The 19542-nt window shown below is 42.8% G+C and overlaps 1 protein-coding gene across 1 annotated transcript in view; it reads right to left on the reverse strand.

Annotated features, from left to right (window-relative positions):
* Positions 1 to 5044: 5044 nt before the first annotated feature.
* The window catches only part of HSPA12B (heat shock protein family A (Hsp70) member 12B), a 19377-nt gene continuing 4879 nt past the window's right edge, over positions 5045 to 19542 (reverse strand). Inside the window, exons 4-6 of the mRNA XM_075844926.1 lie at positions 15013 to 15339; positions 11093 to 11196; positions 5045 to 7506 (exon numbers count right to left, since the gene is read on the reverse strand). Of these exons, the coding sequence (XP_075701041.1) occupies positions 6866 to 7506; positions 11093 to 11196; positions 15013 to 15339 (1072 nt within the window). The 3' untranslated portion in view covers positions 5045 to 6865. The remainder of the gene's footprint in view (positions 7507 to 11092; positions 11197 to 15012; positions 15340 to 19542) is intronic.

Raw genomic sequence — 19542 nt, forward strand, 5'->3', positions numbered from 1 at the left:
CAGAATGAAAACCTCCATGCTTTACACTGCTGGCTGCATAGACACAGCTATGGGTAAGATGATCCGTCTTCTTCATGCTTTTGGTGTGATATAATTGCGGGTTCTCAGGTTATGGGGTGCTGGGGATTCAGAGTTTCCTCTCCTATTTCCAGCCGGTTCTCGATAGCGCAGGATCGGGTCGGACGCGGTGTCCTCAGTTTCTTCCTTGTTCCGGAGGAGGATAAATAAAAACGTGTCTGTTCTATTTCATGCAGAATAATGAGACTCAACTTGACGACACGATGTTCCCGACCGCGGCTTCTGTGTGCGAAATATTTATCTCTTGTGAACGATCATCTGTCATATAATAACCAGGGAAATAAAACTCTGACACCTCAATTATAAGTGTATAATGTACAGGAGGTGATTATATGTGTATAATGTACAGGAGGTGATTATAAGTGTATAATGTACAGGAGGTACATTATACACTTATAAGTGTATAATGTACAGGAGGTGATTATATGTGTATAATGTACAGGAGGTGATTATAAGTGTATAATGTACCGGAGGTGATTATAAGTGTATAATGTACAGGAGGTGATTATAAGTGTATAATGTACAGGAGGTGATTATAAGTGTATAATGTGCAGGAGGTTATTATAGGTATATAATGTACAGGAGGTGATTATAGGTGTATAATGTACAGGAGGTGATTATAAGTGTATAATGTGCAGGAGGTTATTATAAGTGTATAATGTACAGGAGGTGATTATAGGTGTATAATGTACAGGAGGTGATTAGAAGTGTATAATGTACAGGAGGTGATTATAAATGTATAATGTACAGGAGGTGATTATAGGTGTATAATGTACAGGAGGTGATTATAAATGTATAATGTACAGGAGGTGATTATAGGTGTATAATGTACAGGAAGTGATTATAAGTATATAATGTACAGGAGGTGATTATAAGTGTATAATGTACAGGAGGTGATTATAGGTGTATAATGTACAGGAGGTGATTATAAGTGTATAATGTACAGGAGGTGATTATAGGTGTATAATATACAGGAGGTGATTATATGTGTATAATGTACAGGAGGTGATTATAGGTGTATAATGTACAGGAGGTGATTATAAGTGTATAATGTACAGGAGGTGATTATAAGTGTATAATGTACAGGAGGTGATTATAAGTGTATAATGTACAGGAGGTGATTATAAGTTTATAATGTACAGGAGGTGATTATAAGTGTATAATGTACAGGAGGTGATTATAAGTGTATAATGTACAGGAGGTGATTATAAGTATATAATGTACAGGAGGTGATTATAAGTGTATAATTTACAGGAGGTGATTATAAGTGTATAATGTACAGGAGGTGATTATAGGTGTATAATGTACAGGAGGTGATTATAAGTGTATAATGTACAGGAGGTGATTATAAATGTATAATGTACAGGAGGTATTTATAAGTGTATAATGTACAGGAGGTGATTATAGGTGTATAATGTACAGGAGGTGATTATAGGTGTATAATGTACAGGAGGTGATTATAAGTGTATAATGTACAGGAGGTGATTATAAGTGTATAATGTACAGGAGGTGATTATAGGTGTATAATGTACAGGAGGTGATTATAAGTATATAATGTACAGGAGGTGATTATAAGTGTATAATGTACAGGAGGTGATTATAAGTGTATAATGTTCAGGAGGTGATTATAAGTATATAATGTACAGGAGGTGATTAAGTGTATAATGGACAGGAGGTGATTATAAGTATATAATGTACAGGAGGTGATTATAGGTGTATAATGTACAGGAGGTGATTAGAAGTTTATAATGTACAGGAGGTGAGTATAAGTGTATAATGTACCGGAGGTGATTATAAGTGTATAATGTACAGGAGGTGATTAGAAGTTTATAATGTACAGGAGGTGAGTATAAGTGTATAATGTACAGGAGGTGATTATAAGTGTATAATGTACAGGAGGTGATTATAAGTGTATAATGTACAGGAGGTGATTATAAGCGTATAATGTACAGGAGGTGATTATAAGTGTATAATGTACAGGAGGTGATTATAGGTGTATAATGTACAGGAGGTGATTCAGTATGAAGGTGTGGCCGGGGTGGGGTGCATTGTCCTCTCACTATCGTGTTTTGGCCTCTGTTCACATCATGTTTGAGGCTTCCATCTCATGTATACATTATGTCAGGAGGATTTCCCGTATCTACAGTCAAGTTATTCCACCGCTCAGGTGTAAAGTGGCATGTGTCACCTATAGGCTTCCATAGAAAGAAAATATCATACTGCAGTCTACTACTTTATTTTTTTTGAGGATGACTTTTAATTAGACTAAGCGAGAAAATATTAAAACAAGGAATACCAACATATAATGGCTTATTTCCCGATAGTAGTCGCTGCTGTCATCCTGCAGGTCAATAGGGCAGTGTGGATACGTTGAGCGTATGTATTGGGTTATTTACCTGCACATATGCTTAAACGTATCATCAGTGTCCTGTGTATCTAATCCTACAATGTGTGATACTGTCTGCTGAGCTGTGTATCTAATCCTATAATGTGTGATACTGTCTGCTGAGCCATGTATCTAATCCTATCACATGTGATACTGTCTGAGCTATGTATCTAATCCTATCATTTGTGATATGGTCTGCTGAGCTGTGTATTTAATCCTATCATGTGTGATACTGTCTGCTGAGCTGTGTATCTAATCCTATCATGTGTGATACTGTCTGCTGAGCTGTGTGTCTAATCCTATCATGTGTGATACTGTCTGCTGAGCCACTGTATCTAATCCTATCATGTGTGATACTGTCTGCTGAGCTGTGTATCTAATCCTATCATGTGTGATACTGTCTGCTGAGCTGTGTATCTAATCCTATCATGTGTGATACTGTCTGCTGAGCTGTGTGTCTAATCCTATCATGTGTGATACTGTCTGCTGAGCTGTGTGTCTAATCCAAACATGTGTGATACTCTCTGCTGAGCTGTGTATCTAATCCTATCATGTGTGATACTGTCTACTGAGCTGTGTATCTAATCCTATCATGTGTGATACTGTCTGCTGGGCCCTGTATCTAATCCTATCATTTGTGATACGGTCTGCTGAGCGGTGTATCTAATCCTATTGTAAAGTCCGTGGTCGCTGATCACGAACTCCTTCCATCCAGTCGATGCCCTTCTCTCCAGAGATGTCTGCACATACGGCCGTCTTGTTCCACAGTGACCACCAGGGTGCGCTTGCGAGCTCAGTCCAGACTTAAGAAGCCAGAGCGCACGCATGTGGGAGATTGAGCTGATTGCTCCCAGAGCACCCTGGGCTATAAGAAGGTCTCAGCCCCATCCTCCCACGCCTGAGCGTTGTTGTCGTATCCTAAATTTATTTGCAAATGGTCCCCTGTTGTTTCCGGTAACCTGTATCCTGATCTGGTGCTGTGCTGTACACCACGCCTGTCCTCCTACTCCACGCCTGACGTCTACCTGCTGCCTAGTCACAGCCAAGCCTGCCTTTCTACTGTCCGAGCCGCCACAGGTACCATATATGAACTATAGACTCTGACCTGCGCCCTGATGACCAGCTGCCTTACCGCCAAGGCGGTACAGTCCAGTGGGTCCACGAACCCTACGTGACACCTATCATGTGTGATACTGTCTACTGAAGCATTGTATTTAATCCTATCATGTGTGATACTGTCTGCTGAACTGTGTATCTAAGCCCATCATGTGTGATACTGCCTGCTGAGCTGTGTATCTAAGCCCAGCATGTGTGATACTGTCTCCTGAGCTGTGTATCTAAGACCATCATGTGTGATACTGCCTGCTGAGCTGTGTATCTAAGCCAATCATGTGTGATACTGCCTGCTCAGCTGTGTATCTAAGCCCATCATGTGTGATACTGCCTGCTGAGCGGTGTATCTAAGCCCATCATGTGTGATACTGCCTGCTGAGCTGTATATCTAAGCCCATCATGTGTGATATGTTGTCAGGGTGTCTAAATAATTTGATAGTATAGGATCTCTATTTCCCTGTATGGGGGTGAAATTCCGGGGAATATATTTAGTCGCTGATATTACACGGCCCGGGGCTCGTTATACTGTTATAATAGCTGAGCGTGGATCCTCCATGACTCATCACATTTCTGTCCGTCTCAATCATTGTCCGGGATGATGTAGATGATGCTGCCGCTCTGTCTGTGCTCATCTGTTTTATGGGGGCGCGGCTGCTCGTCCTCTGCTAATCACTAACCGGTGTATGTCCCCTAGGGGAAGCTATGGAGAAGCAGTGGTGCCTATAGAGGAGAGGTGGTGCCTATAGAGAAGAGGTGGTGGCTATGGAGAAGAGGTGGTGCCTATGGAGAGGTGGTGGCACCATGGGCATACATAATATAGGGACAGCTCATACAACTGTTTTGGGGGCCCCAGAGACAGAGGTGCTGGATGGGGGGAGTAGTTGTTGGGGCTATATTCGTGTGATGCATCACCGTAGAGTGACAGCCGTCCTATAACTCAGCAGGATGTGCCTCCATTTCTATTACAGTGCGACCCAGGGGTGGGAACGTTGTAGCACCGGAATTATGTATAAGTTGCATTTTGGGAATCAAGCCACTTTACCCACCTGTTGGGTGGCAGAATAAAAAAAAAATGGCCGGTAGCACCCTCACAGTTTGATTTGGTGGGCTCTGTGGTGGGCGCTCTTTGCATCTCTCTTTGTACCGTTATTACCACCTTGGTGATTGAATGACGCACGAGGCTCTAAATACTGGAAGTCTTTCCTACCATTCAGCTGAACTGAAGAATCTGCCGGGAAGAGAAGTGAAACCCCTTCAAGACCAGATGATTTGGACCTACCCCAACCCCTACAGATCCTGAACCAGCAGGGGGCAGCAGTGAGCCGGGAGGTCCTACAACCTGAGAACTAACAAGGACCCGGCTTTGGATGTGACTGGAGTGTAAGACATGATGAGAACTCCGGATCAGTACGTAAAGCACAGGATTCTATAGTCGTATAGACACCGGCCATGTATACAATAGTGGTTTATTTAGTTCCTGGTATACATACATGATATATGAATACTACAAGTAGCACAAGTACAAAAATAAATTCTGAGTACATATTCTTATATAGTTTCCTCATTGAAGCACTGCCATTGGATGGGAAAATTTTGGAGAATGTTGTAGTAAAAATGCCACATTATGACCATTGCTGCCCCGAGGATGAAGGTCTGGATCTATAGGTGACTGATAATGTACTCGGCAGCTTAAGGAGTGTAATGTGGACAGGTAGACCCATAGGAATCAATGTCGGTAACTGAAGAGGTTTCTCGCAAAGTCACTGAAGCCTTAACGAAGGTAAAAATCGGCCAGGACGTGAAGGAATTTATTGGATAAGACCATTGAGGTTCTTGAGATGATCGGATGGCGGCTACCAGGGTTTTACACCGGCCTCCCTGGGAGTGATATACTATGGAGGCCGGCCCTGCCAGGGTTTTACACCGGCCTCCCTGGGAGTGATATACTATGGAGGCCGGCCCTGCCAGGGTTTTACACCGGCCTCCCAGGGAGTGATATACTATGGAGGCCGGCCCTGCCAGGGTTTTACACCGGCCTCCCAGGGAGTGATATACTATGGAGGCCGTCCCTGCCAGGGTTTTACACCGGCCTCCCTGGGAGTGATATACTATGGAGGCCGGCCCTGCTAGGGTTTTACACCGGCCTCCCAGGGAGTGATATACTATGGAGGCCGGCCCTGCCAGTGTTTTACACCGGCCTCCCAGGGAGTGATCTACTATGGAGGCCGGCCCTGCCAGGGTTTTACACCGGCCTCCCTGGGAGTGATATACTATGGAGGCCGGCCCTGCCTGGGTTTTAGGGGTAGAGATGGTCCATGACCAAATGGTAATTTAATTCCCAATTTCAAAAGTTTCCCCCTTCGTTTCCAGATCTGCCTCGCTCCTGGATATAGTTATCATGCCCCATCACCACAGTTCATCTAGAAGTGAGAACTCCTGCATGTAGGGCGTCTGCTTTCAAGAAGGCGGTGGTTGTATCTATGTAAGAGTCTATATATTTAGATTTCTTGGGTTCCTATGTATGGGGTAGTTGCTCCCGTAGGCAGGAGATAGGCATAAAAGAGATGCCAAAGCATTGGTGAGACCATAGAAGAACCAGGGTACATCCATATAGTGGGTGATGGTGTTGTATTGGATTGTTGGTCAACGTGAAAAATCGGTAAGATACCAAGATGGAGTCTTACAGATACTTTGTTTTTTATTTATTATAATGTTTATTTCCATCGCAACCAACGGCCCTTATATAATCATCACCCAAATACACCGTAGGTCGACAGGTCCATGGACAATTGACCATTCATTAAAATTTTTTGGGGTTTTGCAGACAGAAAAATATAGGTTTTAAGGCAAATAAATAGTTCTCCAAAATGTTTTCACATCTGATATAAAAAAAATGAAAGCTCTGCAACCACTACAAGTGTCTTCTGTCCAGTTGTTCATCATCTAGGTGTTGGAGCAAGTGGTTTAAATTAAAAAAGTGGGAACTGGTCAATTATTTGGTCAAATGACAGCTGTCGAGTCAGATTTGGTGGGCACAGTTATGTTGGCACACCCCCATCCACAGTAACGACCTGACAATGCTTTGGAATAGGAAATCTGGGATGTGCTTCATAAATATGGCGCACGCTTGCCAAAAAAGCCCAATATAAAATGTTGCTTCTACCGCAGATCTAATCCAAAAAATGGTGCCAATTTTGAGAATTCTCGATTTCTCTTCGGAGATTGGGATTCTAGAAATGCTAGTCAAGTTCTGGGAGTTGGTGGTCACATGAGTTGTGAGATCTTCCGTTAGTTGGAGAGGAAGTCAATAGCAGCTCGGACAATCTTCGAAGTCTTGACGTCCATGGCTGTGACTTTTATTTCGGTGTCTCCAAACTGCATGCTGGCCTTTATCTCCCGACGAGGGATCTTGCCATTGGTCTCGTTGATGTCTGGCAAGTCCAGGTTGATGGTCCCGCACTTCCTGACGCCGGGATCGGTGATGTACACCACGTCGTCGCTGGAGGAACAGTAAATGTTGATGATGATTTTGCGTTGGCCGAGTCGTGCCGGGCAGTAGCTTCTCTGCACAATATCTCCGAGGGCCACTGACTGGTCCACGGACACAAACTTATCGAAGATGTCGGTGCACCAGTTCTTTTCTTCTTTCACAAGGAGCTTCTCTTTCGGGTGTTTGTCTTCCACAAACTTGTTAAGGACACCGACCCCGTAAGTGAGAGGAGAACGCCTGACTCTCACGATTGTCGGGTCTAGGCCAAACAGGACGGCTCCTTTGAGTATTGTCAGACCAACGTCTTGAGGGATGATGACCCGGCAGACTTCACTGAAAGCCGACTGGACAGCATTCTGCAACATGGGAGATTCTGCAAAGCCGCCCACCAGGAACAGGTACTTGATGCCCTTCACCTCAGGTTTGTTGATGAGATCTCCTGCAAAGAAGAAGATGAGATCAGTGCCACCTCATGATAAAGGGCTGGGGTGCTACGTATGTGCTGCACCTCGTTCTCCCACAGTCATGACTTGGGCAGGGTTGCCAACCGTCCGTAAATTTACGGACAGTCCGCAAAAATGGGTTGTTTTTTTCTGCCGTCCGTAGCGTCCAGCAGAAAAAAATCGCCGTCCGGGATTTTTCAGCAGTCTCCCGGAACTTGCATGCGCCAAAATGTACATGCGCAGTGCAAAGGAATAGTAGGCCGTGGAGTGAGGTTGGTGCCGGGAGTGGACCAATCCAGTCACCTGACATGAGGTCAGGTGACTGCACTGGTCCAGTCCTGTGTCGTCATCGACCCCATTCAAAAGTGATCGTTCGCCGCGTTGTCAGGAGGAGCGGAGAGTGGTAGCGGTAGACCTCCGCTCTGTTTGCACTAAGTACAAGGGAAGGGGGGGGATGTTCGGAGCGGCGCTACTTACAAGAGAAGGAGGGGCTGTGTGGCTATCTACAAGGGGCAGCTGTGTGTGGCTAATTGGAGACACATTTAGAAACAATTGGCGCAGTGGAAGTAGATTTGGAATATAAAAAATTCTTCTCGGGCCGGATAGGTCTCACAATGGGGTCTGCACCAAATTTTCCCGCGTGTGACATTTTGTGGTCATGTTAACGAGTCATCGCCAGGTCGGACCAGGCATCCGTTATAAGAACGCCTCAATAAAGGTTTTGCATAATTTTTGGGATCTTTCCGTGTTCGGTTACACTCTAAGGCTCTGTTCACACGCTTAGCAAAAAACGTCAGAAAATACGGAGCTGTTTACAAGGGAAAACAGCTCCTGATTTTCAGCCATTTTTTTTAGCCACTCGCGTTTTTCACGGCCGTTTTTGGAGCTGTCTTTCTATAGAGTCTTCGGAACAGAACGCCATATTTCCCAATGAAATCACTGGGCAGTTGTTTGTAGGCGTTCTGCTTCCGATTTTCAGCCGTTTTTCGGGACGTTTATGGCCCGAAAAGCGGCTGAAAATAGCCCATGTGAACATACTCTAATATTGACACAACTTGACTCAAATTAACACGAGTCTATGCCAGGGACATAAAGGGGCTCATGGACCAAAATATTTTTGGATTAGATATATTTACGTGCTACATATTTTTGGGGGTTTGCATCTAATTTTCGTGTATACAGCAGGTATCATATATTATTTTGCCCATGTCCAACCACTAGTACAAGGTAACCTGGGTAGCGCATCTTTGTGAATTTTCGACTCGGCGCACTCATTCTGTGCGAGTTTTGCGTATTTTTTTTTTTTTGCAAAATTATACTTCTAATAAACGTTCCCCAGCAAGTCCACATCCGGACATCTCACACCGGGGATGTCCATAAAAAATGACTTTACTAGAATTAGAATCCGAGGCCGTGTTGCTATTTGTAGACTTTGTGTTTTGTGACACACAATATCATTCCGTAATACAGAAAACCACTTTGTGAATGCAATTTTGTAGCAGATTCGTTTTTGTAACACAGAATGATATTCCGAGCCAACACTTTGAGGCCTGCGAGGCCACGGCGCCCGGCACAGCTGTATACGGGGGTCACAGAGCGCCGCGCACATTCCAGCAGACCCTGCGCCCTCGTCACTGGCTCTCGGGATACATTATTAATGAGCGCTTGTCTGCATTACTGAAGTGTTATGTAATCCGTATCCGTTACGTCTCCTGTGGGGACTGACGACTAAATAATGAATCACCACAGCGCAGCAGAAGACGAAAGTCCGGGCAACCGCCATCTACTAATGAACATATCACCCAAAAACACCCGAAAGTCAAAGTCCTGGGGTCGTCCTGTTCTTTCGGGTGGTTAACCCCTCTCCCCCCCCCCCCCTCATGCAATCTGGGCCCTAATGACCAAGCAATTTTTTGTTTTTCCATCGTCACATACAAAGCGCTATAACTTTTTTATTTTTACTTGGACGCGGCTGTATGAGGACGCGGCTGTATGAGGACGCGGCTGTATGAGGACGCGGCTGTATGAGGACGCGGCTATATGAGGACGTGGCTATATGAGGACTTGGTTTTTACGGGATGAGTTGTATTTTTCAATGTCACCATTTTGGGTTATGTAGAATTTTTTTTTATTAACTTTTTTTTGGGGGGGATATAAATAAACACAGCAATTTAGCAATTGTTCTATGCATTTTACATTTACACCATTTACCGTGCGGTGTAAATAAGATTTTACCTTTATTCTATGGGTCGGTACGATTACGGCGATACCAAATATGTAACGTTTTTTATGTTTTACTCGTTTTGCAGAATAAAAAAACCCTTGTTTTGTTTTTTGCGGGACTCCATTGCTACCATTTTTGGGTACATGGGACTTGTTGATTAACCTTTTATTTGTTTTTTGGGGGGAATGGAAAAAAATTTCAATTTTGCCGTTGTTTTTTGCGTTTTTTTTTAGGACGTTCACCTTGCGGTTTAAATAATATGCCAACTTTATTTTTTGGGTCATTACGATTAAAGGAATACCGTACAGTGTCATTTTTATTTTATTGTTACATTTTTACTAAAAAAAAAATGGTTTTATTTATTCATTTTTATTTCACATTAATTATTTTTTTTGTCCCACTATGGGACTTCACTATGAGATCTTTAGATCGCTGATATAATGCTTTGGTATACTTTGTATAGTGTAATACTGACAGGCATCTATTAGGACAGGCCTCTGGTACGGCCTAATAGACATATAGCCAGGGCAGGCCTGGGGGCCTTTGTTAGACCCCCGGCTGCTGCGTCACCCCATCGGAGGCCCGCATTGCATGCCCGCAAGCGCCCTCCCTCTGTAAATCCATCGGTTGCTAATGACCGCGGCATTTGAGGGGTTAAACGGTTGCGAACTAAGTAAACTTTGATCGCTACCGTTGGAGCAGAAGCCCGGCTGTCATCCGACAACCGAGCACCCGCATCATCCTTCGAAGTACACGCGTGCAGGAGGTTGATTAGGCTGCCGTGAAAAAGCGTATCAGTGGTCATGAAGGGGTTAAACATTTAGCCGTTCCTTAGTTATATCTGTTTCTGGGAGAGCTGGATGACAACCAAAATAGCCTCTTGCAGCTTGTTGACTTTTTGTGCCCCCCCTTTCCCATAGGAGGCGCTAATGATTAGTTCTAAGAATTCTGGAATGGAAATGGGAGGAGCTTATTTGTCACATGACTGTGCCCTTTGGTTGGGGATGGAGTCTGATGTGTGAGTTATGGAGATAACAGACACAAGTTGCTACAGTGTTGAGCCCATTCTGTAACCGAGCACATAGCCCTTATATTACAGGGGTGGGGAGCCGGTAGAGACACTGTGGGGGGAGACTTGTATGAAGGGGCCGGTAGAGACACTATGGGGGGGGGGTGACTGGTATGAAGGGGCCGGTAGAGACACTGTGGGGGGTGACTGGTATGAAGGGGCCGGTAGAGATACTATGGGGGGTGACTGGTATGAAGGGGCCGGTAGAGACACTATGGGGGGTGACTGGTATGAAGGGGCCGGTAGAGACACTGGGGGTGGGGGGTGACTGGTATGAAGGAGCCGGTACCTATGTGCTGGACGATCTGCTGGATGGTGGGCTGGAAGAGGTCATTCATGGCTTCAGACGACATCCGGAGCATGCCCTGGGACGACCACTTCACAGAGTTCACACTATGATAAGGGGGAAAAAAATCCAAGGTTATACCCAAGCACCGGAGGTGGGAGTGGAGGCAGAAATCCCTAATTATATAATCACGGGGTCAGCCCTTATTTTTAGAAGCCTGGTCCATGCTGAGAGTAGCAATACGTTACCTTACAGTTCAAGCCTACTTAATTCCCAACCAGCTCCTCCATAACAGTGACAGCCACAGTGCCCCCATAACAGTGATAACCATAGTTCCCTCATAAGAGCGGGAATCAGTGTCCCCATAACAGTAAGAGCCACAGTGCTCCTATAACAGTAACAGCTACAGTGTCCCCATATCAGTGACAGCCCCAGTGCCCCCATATCAGTGACAGTCATACAACACATGTCCCTCCTCCATGCTCTCACTCTGCTCTCCCTACGGGTGGTCTATGATCGGCTTCTTACATGTCTTTTCCACCAGATCTCAGCACATGAAGGAGATTTCTGGGCGGCTCACGCTGAACATTCTCCAGACTTTCCTGCCATAAGATGTCGCTGTATTTCTAAATATTCCCAGAATTCTCTATCGCGCCGTCCACTGTGATTGTTTTTTAAAACCAATACTTCCCAACCGTCGCAGATTCAGCAGGACAGTCCCGGATTCCAGGCGGTGTCCCGCTGTCCCAGGCGGCTGGTGGGATGTCCCAGTTTCAACTGTATCTGCATCCTCAGGGCGCAGACGCAGTTGAATCCAATGCTGAAGCAGGGAGCTGTCAGCTCCCTGCTCCAGCACTCACTGTGTCACGCTGGCCGTGACCGGCTCGGCACACACAGGCACCATGCAGTGACGTCATCGCGCCTGTATGTACCGAGCCGCTCATAGCACGGAGCAGAGGGATCTCCTCCACTCATCATGGGAACGGGGCTAGGTAAGTATTTTTTTTATTAGGTACTATGGGGATTATACTGTATGGGGGCATTATACTATATGGGGCAACTAAAGTGACGTTATACTGTGTGGGCTGAACTGGGGGTGTATATAGGTGGGGAATGGGCGGGATTAGAGGTGTGGCTTAACAGGAACAAATTTGCCATGGCGTGCCCCGCGAGCCGCATCGGTTGTCCCTCTTGGCACTGCTTGAAGGTTGGGAGGTTTGAGGTGATATATAATATTACGCTCTTTACGTGACCCAGGTGGATTAGGTAGAACGTTTCCTGTGTGAACGACGGAGATTTACTATCTGGTGCGCAGTCACTTTTTCCTTTCCTACATGTGGAGGAGGCGACTGGCGCGTGGAGGAGGCGACTGGCGCGTGGAGGAGGCGACTGGCGTGTGGAGAAGGCCCGGTCTACACTTATATAACGCGAGTGCGTGAAAAACATCCCACACGCACAGCACACTAATGCAAAACGCAATGCACACGACCAGATTTTGTTTTTTTACGCGCGTAAATCTGTCACGCTTGTGTGAACGTAGCCTGACACGCTGAGTCAAAAACGGCTCAAAATTACAGAGCGGTTTTCAGAGAAAACAGCCTCTGATTTTCAGCCGTTTTTTAAGCTGAAAACGTTTTTTTTTCCAGAAGTTTTTTGGAGCCGTTTTTGGAACAGTTTTTCTATTGACATAAGGAAAAACAGCTCCAAAAATGGCTCATGAAGTGACATGTTACTTTTTATGCGCCATTTTTTAAAACGGCAGCGTTAAAAATGCGCCGTCTAAACGAAACGCCGTTCTTCCCATTGAATTCAATTGGCAGATGTTTGTAGGCGTTCAGATACCGTTTTTTCAGGCGTATTAACATACCCTTAGGGGAAGGGAGAAAAAGAGAAGATAAAGGAGGTTTCTGTGTTCTGTTATTCTGGCAGTCTACAGCATTTGGCTCATTATGGCACTTATTTGGTCACTATATGTCACATTATGGACTGATATTTGGGGGGTCTATGACACTATTTGGCTCAGTACGGCACCGTTATTTGGGCACTGTATGACACTGATATTTTGGTTGTCTGACACTATTTGGCTCAGTACGGCACTGTTATTTCGGCACTGTATGGACTGATATTTGGGTAGTCTACGGCACTATTTGTCTCAGTATGGCACTGTTATTTCGGCACTGTATGACACTGATATTTGGGTGGTCTATGACACTACTTGGCTCAGTACGGCACTGTTATTTGGGCACTGTATGACACTGATATTTGGGTGGTCTATGACACTACTTTGCTCAGTATGGCACTGTTATTTGGGCACTGTATGACACTATTTGGCTCAGTATGGCACTGTTATTTTGACACTGTATGACACTGATATTTGGGTGGTCTGACACTATTTGGCTCAGTACGGCACGGTTATTTGGCCACTGTATGACACTGATATTTGGGTGGTCTTACACTATTTGGCTCAGTATGGCACTGTTATTTGGGCACTGTGTGACACTGATATTTGGGTGGTCTGACACTATTTGGCTCAGTACGGCACTGTTATTTTTGGCAGTGTGTGACACTGATATTTGGGTGGTCTACGGCACTATTTAGCTCAATATGAAAGTTATTTGGGCGCTGTATGGTATTGATATCTAGACACTGCATGGCACTGCTATCTAGAGACTGCTGATCACTTTTACTTGAGGGGTTTGTACCAGAATTAAAAATTATCACCTATCCACAGAAGAGGTAATAAATGTCTGATCGTTGGGGCCCCCACCGATTTCCCTGCTCCTCACTGCTCAACCAAAATGAGTAGGACATTGAATGGAGCAGCGGTCGAGCTTGCGTGCTGACTAATGTCCCTGACTAATTTGTGCAGCGGTGTCCTCATTAGACAGACTCGGGGATATATATATTCCGGCTGAACATCGTTTTCCAGGTCTCGGAGCTGCATTCATCACTTAGGCCATTGTTTATATCTAAATCTCTGCACTCCGGCTGTCAATGCTGGAGAAGAAATAGCTGGATCAATATAAATTCATCTAACCGCATAAGAACTGGGTGAGGAAATACTAATCCCCGGGGTCTCATTGATGGCTCTGAGGGCGAGGGGCAGATTCATTACACACTGATCGATAAGAGTAAAGAGGTTTTATATTAACCACCATGACCTGACCTGGATCCATGGCCAGGAGAACAGCAGTCACGTCACACTTCATGGAGATGGAGACAGAGGGCCCCTGTGCTTCCTCACCGCCTGTGGGGGCCCTAACTCTACAATACCTGACCAGCAGCTTCCCCATGAGCCCCAATGGTGGAGATGAGGAGACATGTAGAAGAGAAGGAGCTCTGACTTTAGTTGTGCTCTCCTAGATGGCGCCATGCAGAGCTAATGATGTAGGCTACACCATTCTTCTTATATATGCCCATACATAGTCCTGACCTGCCAACATTTATCCTAAGGGTGAGGAGTCCCCTTTCCCTCAAGGCCCTTCTACCGCTGAACGTGTTGCATAGCCAGTACGTATGTCCAACCACGACAATACACGTCCTGGAATTAGGAACATCTGGAACTCCCCTAGAATGACAGGATTCACCCTACAATAACGTGTGTCCATAATTCCTCCTGAGGAGATATATAGATATGAGATACTAGGGTCTTCAGGAATGATGAGCCTGGCACCCCGAAATACCATCCATCTGAGGTCCCCAATAGAACAACACGCGTCTAAGGCCCCATTGGTATGAGGCACATCTAAACCCCCGTTATGATTTCTACACCCCAAGGAGTCATTCCAGATGTGTAAGATTGAGAAGGACAACCAGCCTTCAAAACTTCTACCACCCCAAACGAGACCTTCGCACTCTAAACCTGGAAGTAGGGGCTCCAGAGTTATCTTATGTTCAGTTGTATAAAGCCTCCCCCACCTCACCTGCTCTTCCGTAGCGCTGTCTCCACATTCTGCCTGGTGTGTCTCTTGTAGAAGTCTATGAAGGAGAATGGGAGGGAGATGTTCAGGTAGTTGGACCTCTGTGGAGCTGCAGTTCTTTTCCGAGCCTCGAATGCGATCATCAGGTCGACCCAGGCCGCTGGACGCTTCATCTTGAAGTTCTGGATGAAGTCTTCACCGAATATCTTGCACAACATCTTCTCAAAGGCAAGGTCCACCCCAATGGCTCCATAGGGACCACCTATGTGACCAGAACATACTCTCACATTACTGTTATCCACTATTCCATAATCCAGGTCTGATCTGAACCTATAGATAAATCTTATCAATTAGATCAAGTTTAGATTTCCCTCTGATGAAAGATCTGCACAGCTCATTTTATCCAATTGTCCACAGCTTAACTGATTTGAAGTAAAACCTATCTCCAATAAGATACAAGGAAATATTAAGCCTGTTCCTCAATCTTCTCCATAGGGGGCAGTATTATAGTAGTTATATTCTTGTATATAGAAGGCAGTATTATAGTAGTTATATTCTTGTATATAGGGGGCAGTATTATAGTAGTTATATTCTTGTATATAGGGGGCAGTATTATAGTAGTTATATTCTTGTATATAGGGGCAGTATTATAGTAGTTATAGTCTTGTATATAGGGTAAGTATTATAGTAGTTATATTCTTGTATATAGGGGGCAGTATTATAGTAGTTATATTCTTGTATATAGGGGCAGTATTATAGTAGTTATATTCTTGTATGTAGGGTCAGTATTATAGTAGTTATATTCTTGTATATAGGGGGCAGTATTATAGTAGTTATATTCTTGTATATAAGGGGCAGTATTATAGTAGTTATATTCTTGTATATAGGGGGCAGTATTATAGTAGTTATTCTTGTATACAGAAGGCAGTATTATAGTAGTTATATTCTTGTATATAGGGGGCAGTATTATAGTAGTTATATTCTTGTATATAGGGGGCAGTATTATAGTAGTTATATTCTTGTATATAGGGGCAGTATTATAGTAGTTATATTCTTGTATATAAGGGGGCAGTATAATAGTAGTTATATTCTTGTATATATGGTAAGTATTATAGTAGTTATATTCTTGTATATAGGGGGCAGTATTATAGTAGTTATATTCTTGTATGTAGGGTCAGTATTATAGTAGTTATAATCTTGTATATAGGGGGCAGTATTATAGTAGTTATATTCTTGTATATAGGGGGCAGTATTATAGTAGTTATATTCTTGTATATAGGGGTAGTATTATAGTAGTTATATTCTTGTATATAGGGGCAGTATTAGGGCGGGTTCACACATAGCGGAATTTCACTTAAATTCCGCTGCGGACACTCCGCAGCGTTAATCCGCAGCGGAGCCGTTTCTCCATTGACTTTCACTTTAATTTAGCAGTGTTCGTTTACACGATGCGTACAATTCCGCTGCGGAGCATAGGCTGCGGAGCGGAATTTGGTGTCCGCAGCATGCTCTGTCTGTTGCGGAGCAGTGGCGGACTGGTTGCGGACTCATGGCGGAATTTCTCCATTGACTTCAATGGAGAGTCAAAATTCCGCAATGAAGTCCGCAGATCTTATGTGTGCTGCGGAGCGTATTGTTTTTACTACCATGACATTTCTTCATTCTGGCTGGACCTATGTATTTCTAGGTCTACAGCCAGACTGAGGAAGTCAATGGGGCTCCCGTAATGACGGGAGCGTTGCTAGGAGACGTCTGTAAATAGTCACTGTCCAGGGTGCTGAAAGAGTTACGCGATCGGCAGTAACTGTTTCTGCACCCGGGACAGTGACTACCGATCTCAATATACATGTATCTGTAAAAAAAAATATAAGTTAATACTTACCGAGAACTCCCTGCGTCTGTCTCCAGTCCGGCCTCCCAGGATGACGTTTCAGTGTAAGTGACGGCTGCAGCCAATCACAGGCCAAGCACAGGCTGCAGCGGTCACATGGACTGGAGCGTCATCCAGGGAGGTCGGGCCGGATGCCGAAAGAGGGACGCGTCACCAAGACAACGGGCGGTAAGTATGAATTTCTTTGACTTTCACTAGGGAAAGTGCTGTCCCTTCTCTCTATCCTGCACTGAATAGGGAGAAGAGAAGCACTTTTCCTGCAGTCCGCAGCGGCCAGTCCGCATCAATTTTCTGCACATTTTGTGCAGATCCGCTGCAGAATCTGCAACGCAGATTCTGTGCGGCATTGATGCGGACAGTTGCGGAGGAATTCCGCCATGTGTGGTCATGCCCTTATAGTAGTTATATTCTTGTATATAGGGGGCAGTATTATAGTAGTTATATTCTTGTATATAGGGGGCAGTATTATAGTAGTTATATTCTTGTATATAGGGTAAGTATTATAGTAGTTATATTCTTGTATATAGGAGCAGTATTATAGTAGTTATATTCTTGTATATAGGAGGCAGTATTATAGTAGTTATATTCCTGTATATAGGGGGCAGTATTATAGTAGTTATATTCTTGTATATAGGGGCCAGTATTATAGTAGTTATATTCTTGTATATAGGAGGCAGTATTATAGTAGTCATATTCTTGTATATAGAAGGAGTATTATAGTAGTTATATTCTTGAATAAAGAGGCAGTATTATAGTAGTTATATTCTTGTATATAGGAGCAGTATTATAGTAGTTATATTCTTGTATATAGGGTAAGTATTATAGTAGTTATATTCTTGTATATAGGAGCAGTATTATAGTAGTTATATTCTTGTATATAGGGGCCAGTATTATAGTAGTTATATTCTTGTATATAGGAGGCAGTATTATAGTAGTCATATTCTTGTATATAGGAGGAGTATTATAGTAGTTATATTCTTGAATAAAGAGGCAGCATTATAGTAGTTATATTCTTGTATATAGGAGCAGTATTATAGTAGTTATATTCTTGTATATAGGGGCAGTATTATAGTAGTTATATTCTTGTATATAGGGGCAGTATTATAGTAGTTATATTCTTGTATATAGGGGGCAGTATTATAGTAGTTATATTCTTGTATATAGGGGCAATATTATAGTAGTTATATTCTTGTATATAGGGGCAGTATTATAGTAGTTATATTCTTGTAGATAGGGGCAGTATTATAGTAGTTATATTCTTGTATATAGGGGCAGTATTATAGTAGTTATATTCTTGTATATAGGGGCAGTATTATAGTAGTTATATTCTTGTATATAGGGGTAGTATTATAGTAGATATATTCTTGTATATAGGAGAAGTATTATAGTAGTTATATCCTTGTATATAGGGGCAGTATTATAGTAGTTATATTCTTTTATATAGGGGGCAGTATTATAGTAGTTATATTCTTGTATATAGGAGTAGTATTATAGTAGTTATATTCTTGTATATAGGGGCAGTATTATAGTAGTTATATTCTTGTATATAGGGGCAGTATTATAGTAGTTATATTCTTGTATATAGGGGGCAGTATTATAGTAGTTATATTCTTGTATATAGGGGCAATATTATAGTAGTTATATTCTTGTATATAGGGGCAGTATTATAGTAGTTATATTCTTGTAGATAGGGGCAGTATTATAGTAGTTATATTCTTGTATATAGGGGCAGTATTATAGTAGTTATATTCTTGTATATAGGGGCAGTATTATAGTAGTTATATTCTTGTATATAGGGGTAGTATTATAGTAGATATATTCTTGTATATAGGAGAAGTATTATAGTAGTTATATTCTTGTATATAGGGGCAGTATTATAGTAGTTATATTCTTGTATATAGGAGCAGTATTATAGTAGTTATATTCTTGTATATAGGGGCCAGTATTATAGTAGTTATATTCTTGTATATAGGAGGCAGTATTATAGTAGTCATATTCTTGTATATAGGAGGAGTATTATAGTAGTTATATTCTTGAATAAAGAGGCAGTATTATAGTAGTTATATTCTTGTATATAGGAGCAGTATTATAGTAGTTATATTCTTGTATATAGGAGTAGTATTATAGTAGTTATATTCTTGTATATAGGGGCAGTATTATAGTAGTTATTTTCTTGTATATAGGGGCAGTATTATAGTAGTTATATTGTATATAGGGGGCAGTATTATAGTAGTTATATTCTTGTATATAGGGGCAGTATTATAGTAGTTATATTCTTGTATATAGGGGCAGTATTATAGTAGTTATATTCTTGTATATAGGGGCAGTATTATAGTAGTTATATTCTTGTATATAGGAGTAGTATTATAGTAGTTATATTCTTGTATATAGGGGCAGTATTATAGTAGTTATATTCTTGTATATAGGGGCAGTATTATAGTAGTTATATTCTTGTATATAGGGGCAGTATTATAGTAGTTATATTCTTGTATATAGGAGGTAGTATTATAGTAGATATATTCTTGTATATAGGAGAAGTATTATAGTAGTTATATTCTTGTATATAGGAGCAGTATTATAGTAGTTATATTTTTGTATATAGGGGCAGTATTATAGTAGTTATAATCTTGTATAAAGGAGCA

This window comes from Rhinoderma darwinii, chromosome 1 (genome assembly GCF_050947455.1).
Source record: "Rhinoderma darwinii isolate aRhiDar2 chromosome 1, aRhiDar2.hap1, whole genome shotgun sequence".
Taxonomy (NCBI): Eukaryota; Metazoa; Chordata; class Amphibia; order Anura; family Rhinodermatidae; genus Rhinoderma; species Rhinoderma darwinii.